Genomic DNA, 20,707 nt, shown 5'->3' with positions numbered 1-20,707 from the left:
GAGGGTGGCTCTGAAGTCTTTCAGGCCATGGAGCTTCGCATCCGTTTGCTCTGGAGAAGAGTGAAGCGCCTTCAGATGGAAGGTCCTGGATGGACTGCTGGACTTCCGTTGGCAGTCCCAAGGACAGGAGCCAAGAGCGCCTGCATATGAGCAGAAGCCATGGATCTGGCCACTGAGTCTGCTGCGTCCAGGGTGGCCTGAACGGAAACCCTGGCTGCAGACTTCCCTTCGTCCACCAGAGTGGAGAACTCCTGCCTGGACTCCTGGGGAAGTAAGTCCTTGAATTTCAACATTGACTCCCAGACATTGAAGTCGTACCTCCCCAGCAACACATGCAGCTTGGAGATGTGGAGATGTAGACCCCCTGTAGAATAAACCTTTCTATCAAAAAGGTCTAGTCTCTGAGTCTTTCGCCTTGGGAGGTCACTCCTTGATGCCCTTGCCTGTCCCTCATTGGCCACCGAGACCACCAGGGACCCCGGAGGAGGGTATGAGTACTTGTACTACCATCCTTGAGCGGGAACAAAGTACCCACAGGGCTTTAACTGGTCCCATGATGGCCTAATTAAGATGGAGAGCCACCTTTGATGGGACCACTGTGGTCAAAATATCAACCAGGTTGTGGGAGGACTCTGACTACCTCCACTTCCAGCCTGGGGTTCAAGGCCACTCTTTTCAACAGCTCCTGATGAGCTCTGAAGTCATTGTAGGGAGGTGATGTGCACGCCCCCGACACTATCTCATCCAGGGAGAAAGATGCCTGCATCAGCAAGGGGTCGTCCTCCTCTCCTTCTGCACTGACTGGGTCCCCGCAGGTCTAGATCCTGAGGATCTGTACTGGGCTCGGTACCGGAGTCCAGGTCAGGTGCTCATCGAAGGGATGGAGGTCTCCTCTCTGAGACCACTGAATATGGAAGTGGGCCCTTGTATCAGGGGAAAACCCTATGGGTTCCAAAATGGCCACTGCATCTGCACAGGCAAATGCTAACTGTGCCAAATATTCAGGGGTGCCCCACACCCAGATCCACAACCAAATAGGGCTGACTGGGGTGGGAGGGTACTGGCAATAGTTTCTCGGTTGGGGATACAACTCCACTTCCAAGTCCAACAATGAGCCTTCCTCTGGGGACCATGAAGGAGCAGTACCCATCACTGCCGGGGAACGGCGCTGAGGTGGGAAGATCTGCATTGAGGCTAGCAGGGCCAGCTTCCCTCTAGACGGTACTGAACAGGAGCTTGGGGCAACATTCTCCCTTCTGCTCACCGGCACTGACGCCACTGACTCTTGTACTTCTGGCAACAACGGTACTGAAAGCGCCAGCAAGTCCCTAGCCACAACAAATGCCTTAGAGGTAGATGGTACTGTGATCCAACTGGTGCCGCATTGTCCCTCTGGTGCCGATGGCTGGTCCGGGACCGGACTCAATGGAGCCTGTACAGGTTGGAGTCAATGGTACTGCTCTCAGAGCAGGGGCAGCAGAGTAGCCAGACTCAGGTTGCACTCCACTGTGCTCCCCGTGCTTGGTTTAGAAAGAAGTCACTTATCCTGAACTGCATGGAAGTCATGTCATGTTGAATGACAGTCAATGATATGCACCTGTATGCAGACACCTACGATGCAATCAATAACCATCTGCTTCTCCCACCACACAACCTCTGCTAAAGAATTTGTTTCTATATATCCCCACAGACTCCAGATATCCTTTGACTTCCATATAGCACAGCAACCACCCCTGATTCACCTCTGTGTGTCCTTTAATCCTCAAGAATTATCTCTGGCCTCTCTGCTCTGGCTTGTGGAACCCAGGCTATAAAGATCCCAAATGCACCCCAGAATCCTTAACACCAGCTGCTGTTGTACTTCAAAGGAGGTTACAACTAAGGATTTAGGTCTGCAGCTGGAATCTGAATGCTCAGGGTGGGGCCCCAGGGACTGAGTGAAAAGAACAAAGCTCATTTGTAAGGATTACAAAGTAGACAGGTAATGGAGCTAGATGGGGTTGTTAGGCTGGGCGGAGGTAAAGGAGTGTGGGAGTCAATACACAATAAAGACAAATATGAGGAGGTTAAGAGGGGCAACATAAGGAAGGGAAGGGGACATGGAAAAACAAAAGAGATGCACAGGTTAAGTAAATAATATACATGGACCCTAAGATGCATAAATGGGCACATTTTAGAAATATTAAAAAAAAACATGTATGGAAAAAATAAAGACTAAAAAATATAAATGGAAGAGAAAACAGAATGGAGGAGAAACAGATCAGCAGGAAGAAAGTACCAAAAAAGAGGAGGGGCAGAAAGGAGGACTAAGAGATCCAACAGAAAAATGCAGAACACAAGATTACTATGGGAGAGTGGCTGTATCCAGCAGCAAGAGCTTGTTCTATAAAATCATCATTTACCGTAGCATTAGTGTTACAGATTTTTCTAAATGTAAAAGCTAAAGCATTTGGGTTTTTAATTAATAAGTAATTTCTACTTCCCTGGGCCAGGGAAGCTAATGATCCAACCAGCGGACCAAATTCGGTGATGAATCCTGGTCATGTGCCACCTGAGGCACCCTTGTGCATATGCTAAGAAGAAGTAACTTGAACACAACTGGCAATGTCCCTTTCACTTGTGAAAAGGGCTGGAAAAGGTTTGCTTTGTTATTTTAATTGTTTGACAGCAGGGAGTGAGGGACAGAACAGAGAGCAAGAAAGGGAAAAGAACAAGTGAGGAGAGGTTTTTTCCAGGTGCAGCAGTTAGAAGGATTATTTTTTATTTTTTATTTAGTTTATACAAAAGGGAGCAACAATACTAAGAGTTATGCAAAGCGTATTACATAAAATTTGGAAGAAGGGTGAAGAAGAATTAACATTTATATATGTTTGCTAGTTAAATGCTGTAAGATGGCTAGACATTTCTTTGTATTTATACGAGCAACTGGAGGTGCTAAACTCCAAAGGTGAATTCAGTGGGGCCAGAAGTTCACCCTTGGGCCCCTAACCAGACAAGAAAGGCCCAGTTTGGAGGTTATTATTGCTAGTACAAGCCATGAAAATATTAAATATACAGAAAAATAATCACCCTTTTATGACAAATCCAACTAAGTCAATAGGCGGCTGTACCGACTTCAATGTCTTGTAAGGCCTAGTGCAGAAAAGTGGAAACTCACCCTCAACATCCCATTAGATTTATAAGTACAGAGGGGGAAAAAACAGATTACTTACCACCAGAAATTGTAGTTCTCGGAGCGTGTTGCCTCTGCATATTAACAACCCCCACCCACCCTCACGTCTTCCTGGGAGTTCTAAGAACTCAAATTTAGTACAAGAGACAGAGGCAGTTGTGGCCACACAGCTCTTTTAATAAATTTGGCTAATGAAAATTGCAAGTGAGGAGGGGTCACAGCGCACCCACTATCCATTGCATGGTTTCAAAACTTTCCAGAAAGCTTTGAAACCATGTAGAGAGGGGCATCCCAAAGGTGGGAATACAAAGAAGCCACTTTGAAATATTAATCCCACTTTACAGATAGGAAACAGCAGCACAAAATGATAAATTAATTCAAGAAATGAAACATAAAAAACTTATCCAAGGCCACACAGAATGTTTGTGGTAGACTGTGAATTAAAGCCAGATCTCCTGGTTCCCAGTCTTGTGCTTCAGCCATATGACCATTCTTCTTCCTTCCTTAATTGAACAGCAAGTGATATGGAAATCCAGCAGTTACGGGGTTAATAACTAGATAGACCATGATTTAAAGCAAACCTTATATTTTTGTAAAAGGGAACAATTCAACAAAAGCTCCTTTCAGCATCCACATCATAGTACGATGGTACAACCTCAAATGCACATTTGTTGGGGGAAACAGGACTGAGCTGCCCAACCTACCCCTCTCCAGCCCAGAAAACAAACAATCTCTATTCAACTTGACCTTAAATAGAGCATGCTTATGTTGAAAATCTGCCTGTTCGGTTGTGTACTCTTTAAGGCGAGGACTGGCCTCAGCTTGTTTCTGTGAAGTGCCTAGCACCCTTGTGCGCACTCAGAAATAATAAATCACAGCCCTTTTTCATTTTCTACCACCCAGTTAAAGCTACCATTCACACTCCATATTGATCCGTTTCAAAATAATAGTGAGCCCTAAAAAAAAGCCAAATAACAAACACACCAGACCCACATTCGTGCCATTTGTAACTCTCTTTTGGAATCTCATCTTTCACACACTGGTTGCAAAGCACTGGGATTGTCCACTCCCATTACTTGCCTCATTTCCTCTCCAATTACCTTCCCACCTTCTCTCTCATCTTGTTCTCCCTGTGACATTAAACAAGATTCCCCTGCCAGTCCTACTGGCTTTCCCCACCTTTAGAAGGCTAAGAAAGACTCGATCTACTCCTCTCTGCTGAAACCAAGCAGTCTGTCTTAAATCTCACCTTTCTTGGGCTTCCCATTCAGATGTGCCCCAGAGCACATTATGTCTGAAAGAGACTCTCCAGAAATAAGTAATATTCATTGGAGCAGAGAAGAAATTTGTTGGTCACAGAGAGGATAAGACTGAGTGACTTAACTTTTTATTTGTGGCTTTTACTCTGAACTGTATTGGCAAGAATTGCTGTTGAGATTGGGTTATAGGGAAAGAAAAAAGTGCCACGCCAAACCCAATCCAGCCCATCCTGCCAAGGAGCATAACATTCCTGGGGTTATGAACCAGCTAAAAATGACTGATCCTAATTGATTCATTAACAGTTTCTAATGCATGCTGAACACATCGCTCATCATAAACACTCCAAACTGCTGATTGAGGTTCATCCAAATTCATGAACACATACATGAATTGCATCTAACACAAGAAAGGACATTGATATGATACACTAATATTCATTACTGGCATCTTGCAAGTAGCAATGGGGACAATTTGGGTCCTTAAAAAAATAAATAAATAAAAAAGTATGTTCTTATTATAGCTTTATTTCAAGGACTGTTTCTCATTAGATACAGTTTATACATTTTTGCACTATATAACAATGGAATATCTTCCAAATTATTCTTACATAAAATATATTACTGGTTCAAATGCTAATCTGACAATAGCTTCTCCAAGTTACATTTTGCTGAGTGTCAGTTTAGATCACAGGAAAAAAAGACAAAATGCCTTGGCAAAATACCTTACAGCAGTAATGCCTTTAAAACTATTTTGAATACAGGAATTCTAATCCAATTTTACCGCAACATCAATCAAAAAGATAGTAGGGCATATGTATACACAGTTACACTGCTTTATGGGAATATAATTCAGAAATATATCTTAATTTTTCAAAGTGTGTGGTCCACTGTTTGAATCTAGGCCAATAAAACAAAATGCCTGCTGCTTTTCAACACACAATGGCGTAGCAAGTTTTCGAAACCTCTAACTGCACTACAGTGATGGTCACTGTTCAAACAAAGTTCCTGGCAACCTCTAGGCCTGTTCAAGGGAAGAAAGGCTGCCAACGGTATCAATACAAAGAAAAATATGTTCACTGAATTGCACACATTGAGCTTCTAGGAGGGTTAACAGTTCTTGCCACAGGCTCTTGACTGTAGTTTACAATATCTGCCTTCACCACCCTCTGTCATAAAAGAAAACACAGTGATTATCAAGATATCAGAAGCAGATATTGTTCAAAGTGCTACTAAAAACATTTAACATGGCAATTATTTTAATGAACCCTAGAACACAGATGTGTTACTATGAAATATGTTTGTGCTAATAAAGAATCAGTATGAACAGACATATACTGTAGTACTCTTTTACTGGAAATTATGCAGAAAGACTTGTCTAGGTGTTCATTCTCATTCGAAATATTGATTTCTTGGTACTAGATGGAAAAAGTGTGCCTTGGTTGCTAAGTTTTCATGACAATTGTGTAAGGCTGATGTATGTATTAACATAACTCGCTTTACAATCATTAAACAGTATTTTCTTTCATGAGACAAGTTTTTTGTATTAAGTATTGATGGTGGATAATAATAAAACAGTATCTGTTTAATAAGAATACTGTATGTGGTATTTTTGAATAACAGTCTGTTGTTTAACAGGAAATTATTTGGTATATATTGTTAGCATGAAATGGAAATTTTTCACTCTTGCTGCCCTCATAGGAAATTGAAAACCAAAACAAGATTCTGAGTTAACAAAATGACATTTCAGTAAAGTTGTAATAGGCAGAAAATTTAAGGAGCAAAACAAATATAAAATCTAGATATCTCCCATATTATGTACTTCACACATCTATTAGTCAATCTATTCATTAAAAATGTAATAAACTTTTGATGGGGGGGTTCTTTGGTGCATTTTGTATGTTGTGTAACCCTTGTACTTTACAAAGAATTTCTAAACGGATCTCATTCTGTATTTGTACACTAAAGATTCAAACCACATGAGCATTTTATCTGAGATTATATCTGTACAAAATCAGTTTCAGTTTGCTATCAACATGTTTGCCATTAGTAATAACTTCTACCAAACCACTAATGAACTACCTAAAACTTTAACTTTCGAACTTCATCCCATTTTAACTGGCCCATAAGCTACATTTTTGGATTACTACTGACGACATGTAACCAGTTTTCAAATCTGGACAACAAATCTAGAGGACCCAATTTCACATGTAGTGCTCAAATAAGGAATCAGGTGTTCATTTTGTGCTGCTGTGTGTCAATTTGACTACCCAGCTTTGAAAATTGTCCCCAAAATATTAATGCATGATATTATTACAGAGCTGCTAGGAATTAATCAGTATTTGAAATTTGATTTAATCTGTGTAAATGATGTGAAGAGGTATACAACATAGCTTCACTGTTAATAGACATACAGTACAAAACATTTCAGAGTGGTATTCATTATCATACTTACTACTTCATGGAAAAGCAAAGTAATAAAAAACACATTGATTTTTACCATGATACCTGAACTATTGCACTGAACAGATTTTACTCTGACAGTTGGCAGTGCTGTAGTGTTGGTTATCTTCTTCAGGATACTTCACTAGTTCTGCCCTGACAACATGCTGTCAACCACATGTCAATATAATGGACAAACAGCAAGGAGGAGAATGAAAAACAAAAAGAAGAAAATGGAGAGACAGATCAATAGCAGAAAAGAAGGAATGAATGACACAAATGACAGCACAAAAGCAAAAACAATTAACCAAAACAAAAATGCATTTCTTTCCAGGCTCCGTGCTGAATAAGAGACAGAGATATGCCTAGCAGAAAGTTTTATAGCTGGAGTTGGAGTAGCTGCTCAGTTTCTTCATCAATCATGCCCTCTCCCACAACCAACACAAAATAATCAGTTTATGCAACCAATAAAAATGTTTTGCAACTCAGACACGAAAAGGGATTGGAAAAAAATGGGGGGAGGAAGGGGAGAAAGAGGACAGACTCTTTCTTTGCCTCTAATCAATGTAAATGCTACATAGATCCACTTCTATTCACAATTATAATAATTGTATTAAAGATATGCATGCATCATTCCCACTACATAATTGTAGTACAATTCCAAAATGATAAACATAAAACCTCACATCCAAATGCTTTCAGTTAGTTCATGTTTTACTTGTCAACTGTTCTTAATCACTTGCAAGTTTTGCTGAAGCAGTCTTTCAGTGAAGTGACTGGGACATACAACTTGCAAAAGGAAAAGTAGAGGGGATGTGCATATCTGCATTTTATGGTTGAATTCCAATGACTTCAAATGAAGATTTCACCCAGGCTTAATAAAAAAATTCCTTCAATGTTCTTTGCCAAATATTTGCTTTTAGCAAAAACAATCAATCCTCTTCCCAAACCTCTCTTACCCTTTATAAAAAAAATTAATTAAAGAGTCTTCAGAATAAAAAATATTTATACTTACAGGAGAAAAATATAAACACACAAATCAAACAGTAATGCAAAATAGCAGGGGGAACCTACGACAGCAATTATATGGACTGCATCTACTGTCCTAATATTTCAGTTCTTACATAATTAAAATATATATGTTTGTTACAAGTGAGGCACAAACGGGGGGGAAACAATTTTATATTTCTAAAGGAAACATCATTTAATATGGACATGAATATATAAACATTGTTTGCTGAAGATAACCTCTGTAAATAAAGCATATATGTAAAACAAGCAATAGTAATTGAACTAGACGGTAGAGTGTTTAGATTTATTAGCTGCTGAAGTACTCTGCTTAAGTTTTAATTGATCAACTTCATATCTTATCTGGTGGTCAAGAGTCATGATTTACTAGACTTCTGGCCTGATGTTATCAAGAGAAGGGTTGCCAAATCCCATGTAAGGCGCTAGTAGAGGTTCAGCATTAAACAGTGTTATCTGACCTCACAGGACCTAATTTCTTCATACCAAGCTCTATGCTAGACTGAAGAAAAAGGATCCTTGCAATCAGTAAGCAATTAATTGTTCCCACAAAATGTTGGTTTAAATCCCATTGTGTAAACATAGCTAGGTTAGTGACCCATGTTTAAGTCACTTTGTGGCAGGAGACTGATTAACATAAATGACTTGGATTTTCTAAAGGAATTTCAGCTAAATAAGAAGAGAAGAAACAGCATGCAACATTTTTTCCTGCTAGCTTCACACCCATTACATACACATTATGCATTTTGGGACATCTCTATATTAGATTGGAAGTATTATCCAAGGCTCCAGTTTCTATCAACAATCAGATCCACAAGTTTGTTTATTTGGTGCAGGTGCTCAGAATTCCAGCCCTTGCTTAATGCCAAATACTTTATTGTAGCGGGCTGGCACACTAGCACTACCATGCTAAATTGGCATTTAGTTCAAGAGAAAAACATATATTACTTAGAAAAATGTTAATTCTTGCCAATGCCCAGAAACAAAGTTGTACCTCATGCAGTTTCTATACTATGACTGGAAGTAAAAAAATATTGAAAGAAAAACATTTAATTAGTAAAGGAGCCATTTCCTTAAGTTTCAACAGCCCCTTGTGTTTTAAAAGAGTGAGGAATTTGAGGGCTGAAAATAAAATGTAGTGTGTAAATTCTTTGTTTTGGAACTCTTTCACCTTGAAAACATGCTCCAAACTCCGTCTTATGTAGATAGCTATCTACTTTTGTTTTATCTGGCCTTTGACTGACTATGGGTTTGGTTAGGAGGCACCATGTTCTAAAAGACTGCACTTGTACCCAGTAAAATCAACAAAAGTTTTGCAGTTGACTTTAATGGGACCAAGAGCTCCCTCCATCATGGCACAAGTGTTGTATATAGCTAACCCAAGCCTTCAAAACTTGTGTCAAGCTCTGCAAAATCATGATACTGGCTTAGAAACTATTATTTAAAAAAAAAACCACAATACATTTGAAGTTGCTTTTATTTACCTTCTGGATGCACTGGAATCACATTTTGAGGTTTTTATCCATAATCATAAATAAGAAACTTTTTTTAATGAAAGCTGAGATTCTTGTGCATAAAATCATGGAAGTCAGCAATGTTATTTTTGTAAAGTGTACACTTAGTGTTAAGTATTCAGACAACTTTTCAGACCTCATGATTCTGTTTTGGTTTGTGTTCCTCAGACGCAGCGATCGATCCAGCAGGGGTTGATGTATCGCGTCTAATGTAGATGCGATAAATCGACCACCAAGCGCTCTCCCATAGACTCTGGTACTCCACCAGGGCGAGAGGCGCAGGAGAAGTCAACGGGAGAGTGTCAGCCGTCAACTTACCGCAGTGAAGACACCACGGCAAGTAGATCTAAGTACGTTGACTTCAGCTACGTTATTCACGTAACTTAGATCGATTTCCGCCCCCCAGTGTAGACCAGGTCGAAGAAAAGCAAATAGCACGCATCTCTCTCTCTCTCTATATATATATATATATATAAATAAAGACAAAAGGACATTGTTCTGACCTTTTCTATTTCTGCGTAGCATACAAACAAAAGTTTTTCCTAGCTGTTCTACTTTGATTGTTGGGTGTGTACTGCATAATATATTTTGTTCTTCTATTGTTAAAAAAAATTTCTAGCTATATATTTCAACACAGATTGTAAATATTGCCTTAGGGAAAAACTTATTTTCTTATTATATGATTAGAAAATAGATTTATTGTATATTTAAGCAAACTAGAGAGCATGCTGTTCATAAAAGGGTACATTTTTAATAAACATATTTTACTGAATTTTTCTGATTTTTTTTAAATAACTGGTAACTCAACAGTGGCCAACAGTGCAGCCCCTTGAACTGCTAGAAGAGACTGCTTTGAGTACAAGAAGTAAATTAAAAATATATGTATTAAAATCTCATAACATCATAATACTATAAAAGTTAAACTCTGTATTTTAATCCTTATTTTCAGGGGTTTATGAAACTGTGTGTGTAAAATCCTTTTGGGTTGGATGTTTGCGCATACAGTCAACCTGAAAGGGAAATTATTTTTTAAAAATGGAATTTAGAAAAAATAGGAATGTTTTTAATGAGAGAATTGACATTCTTTGAAATGTTTTTCTCCTAAACAGTTTTCCTTCATTAATGTGAACTAACTGCTTTTCCTTTTCTGGGGACAAAAAATGGAAAAAAATATATTTTTTCTCAATTAATGCTATTGTGCATGTGACAAACACAGAAAGACACAAAATGTTCATCGTATTTTTTAAATACGGTCATAGTCCAAAAGGGGCCTGCAGCAGCTGAACTATGTTGGGGAACGGATAGCTCAGTGGTTTGAGCATTGGCCTGCTAAACCTAGGGTTGTGAGTTCAATCCTTGAGGGGATCATTTAGGGATCTGGGGCAAAAATCTGTTTGCGGATTGGTCCTGCTTTGAGCAGGGGGTTGGACTAGATGACCTCCTGAGGTCCCTTTCAATCCTGATATTCTATGATTCTATGTGCTCATACAGAAGTCACCATAGTCACATCCCTAGCTACCAATTTAGGAGTGTGGGCAAGGGCTTCCTTAGGAGATCAAGCTTACAACTGTTGCTGGGATCTATTCTCTCACCCTCAATCCCTATTGAAACTAGAGGGAACAGAAGACAATCCCCCACATGTGATTGGAGAATGTCACTAAGATCAAATTGTCCAACGTGAAACATACCCAGTGTTAGTTCTTGATGGGCTTTTTTGCCACCAAAATTCTCCTGTTGTGTCCGATACACCAGTAATTAATTAATAGGACTAGCCACAAAACACAGCACTGAGGTATCTAACACACAGAGAAGCTGAATGCAATGAGATAGTTTAACACTGAAATATCTTTAAATGAAGATTTTTTTGGGATTGGTACTTCCAGGAAGCTAATTAAAAATGCACAAACCCTTCATAAAGGAATAAGCAGCAATTTCTTCACAGCCATTTGAACATAATGGGCTTGATTCTCACCTGATATAAATCAGTGTCACATTAATGGAACTATGATGATTTACTGAATTCAGTAAAACTATGCTATACCTAGCACAGCACATGTCCCCTGGGGTTAGGGTTGAAACCTCTGACGTACAGAAGACCAGGACACCTCAGATGATCCTGAGCACATAAAACGGGACAGCTGGCAGTTTAGACTGAGCACCCTTACGGAGCTACCTCAAAAAGGGATGATCCGGGGAAAACCTGAACAGGTGGCAACCCTACCTAGGGTGCCAGTACAACTAGGTTGCCTAATGCATTGGCATTAGAGGCTCTGGAGCCAAAACTCCAACCACTCCCCATCCACCCACCTGTATAGGGTGGGGAGTAGTTACTTTGAAGAGGCTGCTTTTCCTTCTTTGGGATGGGCAGTCAACATAGAGGCAAAAAGGAAAGATTTGTGCCCCCTCACTTCGTTGTGTGGGTACAAAGAATGAACCAAAATCTGGCCTTAACATACTGTATTATATGGATGGATTTTTTTCCTGACTGTGTGAACCACATGCAAGATCTTTTTCCACTTTAACAAGATAGTGTTTACAATTATGTAAACGTGCAACATTTATATCCATATAAATGTATACCCTCTGTTTCTTTTTTTAAAACCTATAACTCTCTAAAACAAATGTTATTAAAAAATGTACAGAACTACAAATAAGGACATAAGTGCCATATAATCATATCTAGTGTTTAATTAAAGCATATGTACATTTGACAAGGTCTCTGTTTCTATATATATCTATATATCTATAACTATATACCTACATCTACATCTAATTAAACCCTCCAAGTTTGTTCCTGCTTTTGGATTTCTCAGTGTGTTCTGACTTGTGTTTTTGAGGACTGGAACTGTACGTTTTTGTGCCATGTAAAGTACTGAGCACACTGTAAATGCAATTAGTGTGTCAGGCACCATAATTTAAAAATACAATAAAACTATATATAGGTATATAAACACACACTTGAATGTATATAATATAGTTATGTTATTCTTAACCAGAAAAAGCTGTTGAATTATTTTTTTTTCTAATTTAGTAGGACACAAATTTTGTAAGTTTAAAATGTTTTTAAACTACACATATATAAGGAATGAACACATATGGAAGACTGTAATAGAAGTATACAACTGACTCAAGCACAAATGGGATGCAACTTACCTTGAAGGAAAATTTATTATTCATTTGTATTCAGATTTTTTTTTAAACACCAAGAAAATATCTAATAAAAGCAAGGTATGCAGGACAATCACCTGTGATTGTTCCATTTCTGCTTTGTTTAATTTGATGCCAAGGATGTCAGCAGTAATTCTCTGAAAACACAGGAAGACCTACATAAAAAAATAGAGCGTAAATGATTAAAAACAGACATCCTCAAGTTACTTTTAAATACATCGAACCTTTCCTGAACTGTAAACAATGAGATATGCAAAAATATGACCTGTGCAAAACAGATCTGAAAATAACTTCATCTGGTAAATTCAATGCTGTTTAAAATAATTCAGGAATGATATAAGGGAATGAACAGCATGCTGGATTGTTAGGCAACACTTCTACTTTGTCTCCAGAGACTAAAGTTTAAACAAGCACTTATACAAAACCCCTTTCAAATATGATGGTTAGTGTTGCAAATATGAATATGGGTATTCACTAATGTTTGCTTGAAAAATATCTACCTGTGTATTGTGCAGCAGAAATGTGGGTTTCTGGACCTCAGAACAATAGGGTTTAGCATATACACCACTTGGGCCCCTATCCTGCATGTGATTAGTTCCCCACTTAAAGTTAGGCACATGTGTAAGTGTTTGCAGGACAGTGTCTTAAATCCATAATGGCTTTTAAGAAATAGCATTATCTCATTAACAATATGCGGGGCATTTATAATATGTGGCAGCCTGGCACTGAATCCAACTTGGACAATAAAACAAGATGGACACGTTGCATAAAACCCCTTTTAAAAAGTTAAATTTTCCCTAGACAAGCACTTGGGCTGTGTCTATGCTACAAGATTACATCTTTTGTCCTTGAATTGGTTGGATACAACCAGTTAAAGAACCGAATCACATCCACACTGAGTCAATTTAAAAGTCCTTGCACTTTTGCCCTGCAACAAGAGATCCCTGATCTAAACCATTTAATTTGCAATGCTCTATGGATATCTACCACCAGTTCCCAGCACAACTCCCAGAAGGATTGGATTCTGGGAGATTTGGAAAGTCCTCTGTTCTACTGTGGGACAGTAGCAAAATAATTAGTTAAAATATTTCAGCCAGTCCATATCTACACTGGCACTAAAATGGGTAATACTGAACTCTTTTAGACTGAATACACTCACCGAGAAGATTTAAGAATGGAGTAGAAGCTTTCACTTTAACATTATAAGTAGCTGCTCACAAGAGAAGTAGATACTTCCGTGTAATGTATTCTTTTATGTTCAAGTATCAGTATGTTTCTGGCCAGCAAGTTAAAAAACTCAAAGAAACTCTATGAAACACTTCCATAATTTGGGGATCAGTGAAAAAGAAAACTAGAAAGGCTCTTTCAGATTTCAACATTAACTATATCAATTACAAAAAAAACCCTGTTAATTTGCTCATCACTGACAATGTATCAAATCAGTTTGAAAAGGAGATACTGCCTATTTGAAAAAAGAACATATTATAGAATGTACCTACTATAGTGAGTATGACATTAAAATTGCAAAATGTTTGTTTTAGAACAAACAAAACTAAAAAGTTACACTTAAAAAAATTAACTAAATCTGACAAAGTGCTTGGAGCACAGACTTTTATACAAAATTTTATGAGAACCAGGTTTTATGGCCAATTTAGAAACCCATGATAACACTGCTCAACAGCCAAAATGCTTCTGAAATAAATGTAGTCAAACTTTACTAATTCTGGGTCACTGAGAACAAAAATGATGCTTAAAATTGTTGATTGGCTCTAGTTTTCAAGATATGCTATTGGGTCAGTATATACGACCCTTGACTTGGGAATGGCGGAGGATAAGTGAGTTATAAAGGGAAGGGATCTCAATTTAAAACAGAAATGACTAAAATACATCTTTGACTGGATCTATGAATAAATCTATGACTGGGTTTGGACAGTACTTGCTTTTTAGGCAAAACAATGAATGATGCAATCTGAAGCTGGTATTGCGTCATACATGATATGAATTGCATCATGTTATTCCTAGAAGTCATGGAGGATGCAATCATAACGAAGCTTACATCACTCTGCTGAACAAATTGCCCTATATCAGCTCTAGAAATCATATAGTGTCGTGCTCTCTTATTTGTCAGTGTTTGATTTTGCAAAGGGGCACATTTCTGTTTAGCCAAAGTGAGCAGAGATGCCTCATACTTGTGTGAACAGTGCAGATAATTTCTGCTATGTTTGTGGTGAAGTGACTTTTGCATCACAAAAGCGCAGTATAACCACTATGGTTAAGAAAGCCTATCACCTTTATTTTGGCTGCAAAATTGGAGATCAGGACAAGAGGTGGGCCCCACACATACACTGCAACACTTGTGCAACAAATCTTCACCAGTGGTTGAACAGGAAAATGAAATCTATGCTTTTGCAGTGCCAATGATTTGGAGAGAGCCAACAGATCATACCAGCAATTGTTACTTCTGCATGGTGCCTCCAGTTGGGAAAGGTGTGTCAAAGAAGAAAAAGTGGACTGTGCATTATCCAAACATTTCATCAGCTATACGCCCAGTACCCCACGGAGAAGGACTGCCGGTTCCTGATGCACCAGAATCATTCTCACTTGAGTCAGACGAGGAAGAGGAAGAGGAAGAGGATGAAACTTCTGGTCCTGAACCATCAAACTATGACCAACATCAGTGGCAGCTTTGTGGAGATTTGAAGGTTGTTGCTCTCTTGCTTGGTCTGCAGACTGGATACACAAAGTACTGCTGTTTTCTCTGTGAATGGGATAGTCGTGCAAGAGATTCCCACTACATCAAGAAAGATTGGCCACTCCGACAGTCATTGGAGCCCGGGAGGAAAAGTGTTCAGCATCCACCACTTGTTGAATCAAGGAAGATTTTGTTTCCACCCTTACACATCAAGCTGGGTCTGATGAAGAACTTTGTCAAGGCCATGGACAAAACACAAGCAGCTTTCAAGTACCTCCATGGAAAATTTCCAAGGTTAAGTGAAGCTAAGATAAAGGAAGGTGTCTTTGTTGCTCCTCAGATTCGTGAACTTCTTCGAGATGATGCATTTGACCATGCACTGCGTGGCAAGGAAAAGATGGCATGGAAAGCCTTCCAGTTAGTGGCAATAAATTTTCTCGGAAACAACAAGGCAGACAAAAGACGGTTACTCACCGTTGTAACTGTTGTTCTTCGAGATGTGTTGCTCATATCCATTCCATTAGGTGTGTGCGCGCCGCGTGCACGATCGTCGGAAGATTTTCTACCCTAGCAACACCGGCGGGTCGGCTGTGGAGCCCCCTAGAGTGGCGCCTTCATGGCGCTGAATATATACCCCAGCCGACCCGGCGCCCCCTCAGTTCCTTCTTGCCGGCTACTCCGACAGTGGGGACGGGGGGCGGGTTTGGAATGGATATGAGCAACACATCTCGAAGAACAACAGTTACAATGGTGAGTAACCGTCTTTTCTTCTTCGAGTGCTTGCTCATATCCATTCCATTAGGTGACTCCCAAGCCCAACTTAGGTGGTGGGGTCGGAGTGAGACATTGCTGTGTGCAAAACCGCTGATCCGAAAGCAGCATCGTCTCTGGACTGCTGCACTAGTGCATAGTGGGCTGTAAATGTGTGGACTGATGACCAAACCGCTGCTCTACAAATGTCCTGGATCGCAACTTGTGCCAGGAAAGCCGTCGAGGAAGCCTGGGCCCTCGTGGAGTGAGCGGTGAGGTGCGGTGCTGAGACACCTGCCAGGTCATAGCAAGTCCGGATGCAAGACGTAATCCAGGAGGATAGGCGTTGTGAGGAGACCGGTGAGCCTTTCATTCGGTCGGCCACTGCAACGAAGAGTTGCGTCGTCTTTCTAAAGTGCTTTGTGCGGTCAATATAGAACCCAGGGCCCTGCGTACGTCCAGGGAATGCAAACGTTGATCCTGGCGAGTGGCATGTGGTTTAGGATGAAAGACCGGGAGAAATATATCCTGGTTGATATGAAATGGGGAAACCACCTTAGGGAGAAAGGCAGGATGTGGACGAAGCTGCACTTTATCCTTATGGAAAACTGTATAAGGGGGCTCGGATGTAAGCGCCCTGAGTTCAGAAACTCGCCTTGCTGAGGTGATGGCTACGAGGAAGGCTGTCTTCCAGGATAGGTACAAAAGTGAACAGGTGGCTAGTGGTTCGAATGGAGGACCTGTAAGTTTGGAGAGAACCAGATTAAGGTCCCACGTCGGGACGGGCTGACGCTGCTGTGGGTACGTCCGGTCTAAGCCCTTGAGGAATCTAACGACCATCGGGTTAGAGAATACCGAGGACGCGAGTTCCCCCGGGTGAAAGGCTGATATAGCAGCCAGGTGAACTCTGATTGAAGATATCGCCAACCCTTGCTGTTTTAGGGAGAGGAGATATTCCAATATGAGAGGAATGGGTGCCTGCAACGGGGACGTGGCTCGTTGTTCGCACCAACAGGAGAACCGCTTCCACTTGGCCAAGTATGTGGTCCGTGTTGAGGGCTTCCTACTGCTCAGCAGAATCTGTTGGACAGAGTGCGAGCACTGCTGCTCTGCCTGGGTGAACCATGGAGCAGCCACGCTGTGAGGTGGAGTGATTGCAGGTCGGGGTGACGCAGCCGACCGTGGTCCTGAGATATGAGATCCGGACATAATGGAAGCGGGATCGGTGTCTGAACCGAGAGCTCCAACAGTGTGGTGTACCAATGTTGTCTCGGCCACGCTGGAGCGATCAGAATTACCTGTGCCTGGTCTCTGCGCAATTTGAGCAGTACCTTGTGGACCAGAGGAAACGGAGGGAAGGCATAAAACAGGTGGTCTTTCCAGGGAAGGAGAAACGCATCCGAGAGGGAGCCCGGAGCTCGACCTTGTAGGGAGCAGAACACGTGGCACTTCCTGTTGTCTCGAGATGCAAACAGGTCTATCTGGGGAAACCCCCACTTCTGGAAGATGGAATGTATGATGTCCGGACGGATAGACCACTCGTGCGTCTGGAAGGACCTGCTGAGTCGGTCCGCTAGAGTGTTCTGGACTCCAGGGAGGAACGATGCCGTGAGATGAATTGAGTGGGCGATGCAGAAGTCCCACAGGCGAATGGCCTCTTGGCATAGAATTGACGAACGTGCTCCTCCTTGCTTGTTGATGTAAAACATGGCCGTGGTGTTGTCGATGAGAACTAACACACAGCGGCCACGTAGGAGATTGAGGAATGCCTGGCACGCCAGGCGCACCGCCATCAGTTCCCGAACATTGATGTGCAGGGCTAACTGTGGTGCAGTCCATAGGCCTTGGGTATGGTGTTCGTTGAGATGGGCGCCCCAACCCAGAGATGACGCGTCTGTGACCAGGTGCAGAGAGGGTTGTGGGGCGTGAAATGGCATCCCCTCGCAGACCACATTGTGATCTAGCCACCAGGTGAGGGAGGCCAGGACCGAGTTCGGGACCGTGACCACCATGTTCAGGCTGTCCCGATGTGGACGGTATATTGATGACACCCAGGTTTGAAGTGGGCGAAGCCGAAGTCTGGCATGCCTGGTTACGTACGTGCAGGAAGCCATGTGACCCAGCAGGGTAAGGCACGACCTCACCGTGGTAGTTGGGAAGGCCTTGAGCCCTTGAATGAGGTTCGTGATGGTGCCAAAGCGGTTGTCTGGCAGGATGGCTTGTGCACGTCTGGAGTCTAGAACTGCGCCGATGAATTCTATTCTCTGGGTAGGTTCTAGAGTGGATTTGTCCTTGTTGAGTAGGATGCCCAACTCGTTGAATGTGTGCACTATTCTGTGGACGTGAGCTTGAACTTGCTCCTTGGTGTGACCGCGCACCAGCCAGTCGTCTAGGTACGGGAACACCTGTATCCCTTGCCGACGAAGGTACGCTGCTACGACAGCCATACATTTCGTGAACACTCTTGGGGACGAGGATAGGCCGAAGGGAAGGACTGTAAATTGGTAGTGCACCGTGTTTACCACGAATCGCAGGAAGCGTCTGTGAGGTGGGTAAATTGAGATGTGAAAATATGCGTCTTTCATGTCGAGGGCGGCGAACCAGTCTCCAGGATCGAGGGAAGGGATAATGGCCCCCAAAGAGACCATGCGGAACTTCAACTTTGCTACGAATTTGTTGAGTCCGCGCAAGTCCAAGATGGGCCGCAGACCTCCTTTGGACTTGGGGATCAGGAAGTAACGGGAATAAAATCCCCTGCCCCTTAACTCTATCGGAACCTCCTCTATGGCCCCCATGGCCAGGAGCGTAAAAACCTCCTGTATAAGAAGTTGCTCGTGAGAAGGGTCCCTGAAGAGGGACGGGGAAGGGGGGTGGGAGGGGGGGATAGAAGAAAACTGGATAGCGTATCCCCTTTCCACCGTGCGGAGGACCCAACGGTCCGAAGTTATAAGGGACCAGGCACGGTGGAAGTGGGAGAGACGATCCCGAAAGGAGGGGGCTGGATCCTGGGGGATGACTGGTGCGCCGTCCTCGACCGCACCTTCAAAAGTTTTGCCTGGGGCCTGAAGGTGGTCTAGGTGGCCCCTGGTTCTGGCCGGGTTGAGGGCCGGTCCACCTTCTCCTACCACCTCGCCCTCGCCTCCGGGCCGAGTCTTGTCTCTGACGAGGCGGGGGGGGGTAGAAGCGCTGAGGCTGCGGCCTAAATGGTCTGCGCTGAGGGCCCACAACATGCATCCCCAGGGAGCGCATGATTGTTCTCGAGTCCTTGAGGCTCTGCAGGCGAGAGTCCGTCTTGTCCGAGAACAATCCATGTCCCTCAAAGGGCAGATCCTGTAGGGTTTGCTGCAGCTCCGGAGGCAAACCCGAAACTTGAAGCCAGGAGATCCTCCGCATAGCGATACCCGAAGCCATGGTCCTCGCAGCCGAGTCTGCTATGTCCAAGGAGGCCTGCAAGGAGGTCCGAGCCACCTTTTTACCCTCCTCTACCATGGCTCCAAACTCTTCCCTGGACTCTTGGGGGATCAACTCCTTAAACTTCCCCATAGAGTTCCAGGAGTTAAAATTGTAGCGGCTCAGTAGCGCCTGTTGGTTCGCCGCTCTAAGTTGCAGCCCTCCGGCTGAGTAAACCTTACGGCCAAACAAATCGAGCCGCTTAGCCTCTTTTGATTTAGGCGCTGCAGCCTGCTGGCCGTGGCGCTCTCGTGCGTTCACTGATGCCACCACCAGTGAACACGGTTGGGGGTGGGTATACAAGTACCCGTAGTCCTTAGACGGGACAAAGTATTTCCTTTCCACCCCTCTCGCTGTGGGTGGGATAGAGGCAGGAGTTTGCCATATCGTATCCGCATTAGTTTGTATCGTGCGGATCAGGGGTAACGCCACCCTCGATGGGGCATCCGCTCCGAGGATGTTCACGATAGGGTCCTGCACTTCCACTATCTCCTCCGCCTGCAGGTCCATATTACGGGCCATCCTACGCAGGAGATCCTGGTGAGCCCGAAGATCTATCGGGGGGGGACCTGTACATGAAGTGCCCGCCACTGCCTCATCCGGAGAGGAGGAGGAAGATGCCTCCGGTGGTACTGGATCCAGGGGGGGGTCCTGATCCCCCTGCTCTTGGGCCGGAGCATCACCTGTACTTGGGTCTATGGTGTCAGGTGGCGTGGACACGGAAGCCTCCATACCTCCTGGCGGAGGCCGAGAGATGGTGGATTCTGGGGCCCTTCTAACCGAGTGACCCGAGCGAGAGGTCGATGGTATTGGAGCCCCTTGCTCCTGGTGGTACGCCCACGGGGTCCAAAACGACCAGTGAGATGGTCCGTGAGAGTGGCCCTCTGCCATCTCCTGCCAATGGCCCAAGTTCCGTTCCTCAGCTTGCCCTTGAAGGGGGTATGCCGATCTCGACAGGTCCTCCGAGGATCGAGACACCGATCTTGACGGCCATGGCGGTGCCGAGAGAGATGAAACGATCCCCGTGGGCTGCGGTGCCGCACGGTACCGGTCCGGAGATGATCTATCTCTGCGCGGTGCCGGCGAACGGTGCCGGGACCGCGATCGGTGCCGATGACCTCGTCGGTGCCGGGAGCCGGATCTGGACCTCGACGAGGACCTGGAGTATGCCCGGTGCCGGGAGCGGCCTCTCGACGTCGAACGTCGACCGTAGCGGTGCCGAGAACTACGTCTCGAC

General features: G+C 43.1%; 1 protein-coding gene across 3 annotated transcripts in view; it reads right to left on the bottom strand.

Moving 5' to 3' along the window:
• Window positions 1–4,940: 4,940 nt before the first annotated feature.
• Window positions 4,941–20,707, bottom strand: part of RAB28 (RAB28, member RAS oncogene family) — a 103,244-nt gene continuing 87,477 nt past the window's right edge. Inside the window, exons 6-8 of one of the 3 annotated variants that reach the window (XM_034771737.1) lie at window positions 12,656–12,733; window positions 6,937–7,037; window positions 4,941–5,597 (exon numbers count right to left, since the gene is read on the bottom strand). In XM_034771737.1, coding sequence (XP_034627628.1) covers window positions 6,942–7,037; window positions 12,656–12,733 — 174 coding nt within the window. In that variant the 3' untranslated portion in view covers window positions 4,941–5,597; window positions 6,937–6,941. Of the gene's footprint in view, window positions 5,598–6,928; window positions 7,038–12,655; window positions 12,734–20,707 lie in introns of all 3 variants that reach the window. The other 2 variants (XM_034771738.1, XM_034771739.1) reach the window with 2 other exon arrangements.

This window comes from Trachemys scripta, chromosome 5 (genome assembly GCF_013100865.1).
Source record: "Trachemys scripta elegans isolate TJP31775 chromosome 5, CAS_Tse_1.0, whole genome shotgun sequence".
Taxonomy (NCBI): domain Eukaryota; kingdom Metazoa; phylum Chordata; order Testudines; family Emydidae; genus Trachemys; species Trachemys scripta.
The sequence above is the reverse complement of the archived record's forward strand: the minus strand, read 5'-3'. Positions and strand labels throughout refer to the sequence as shown.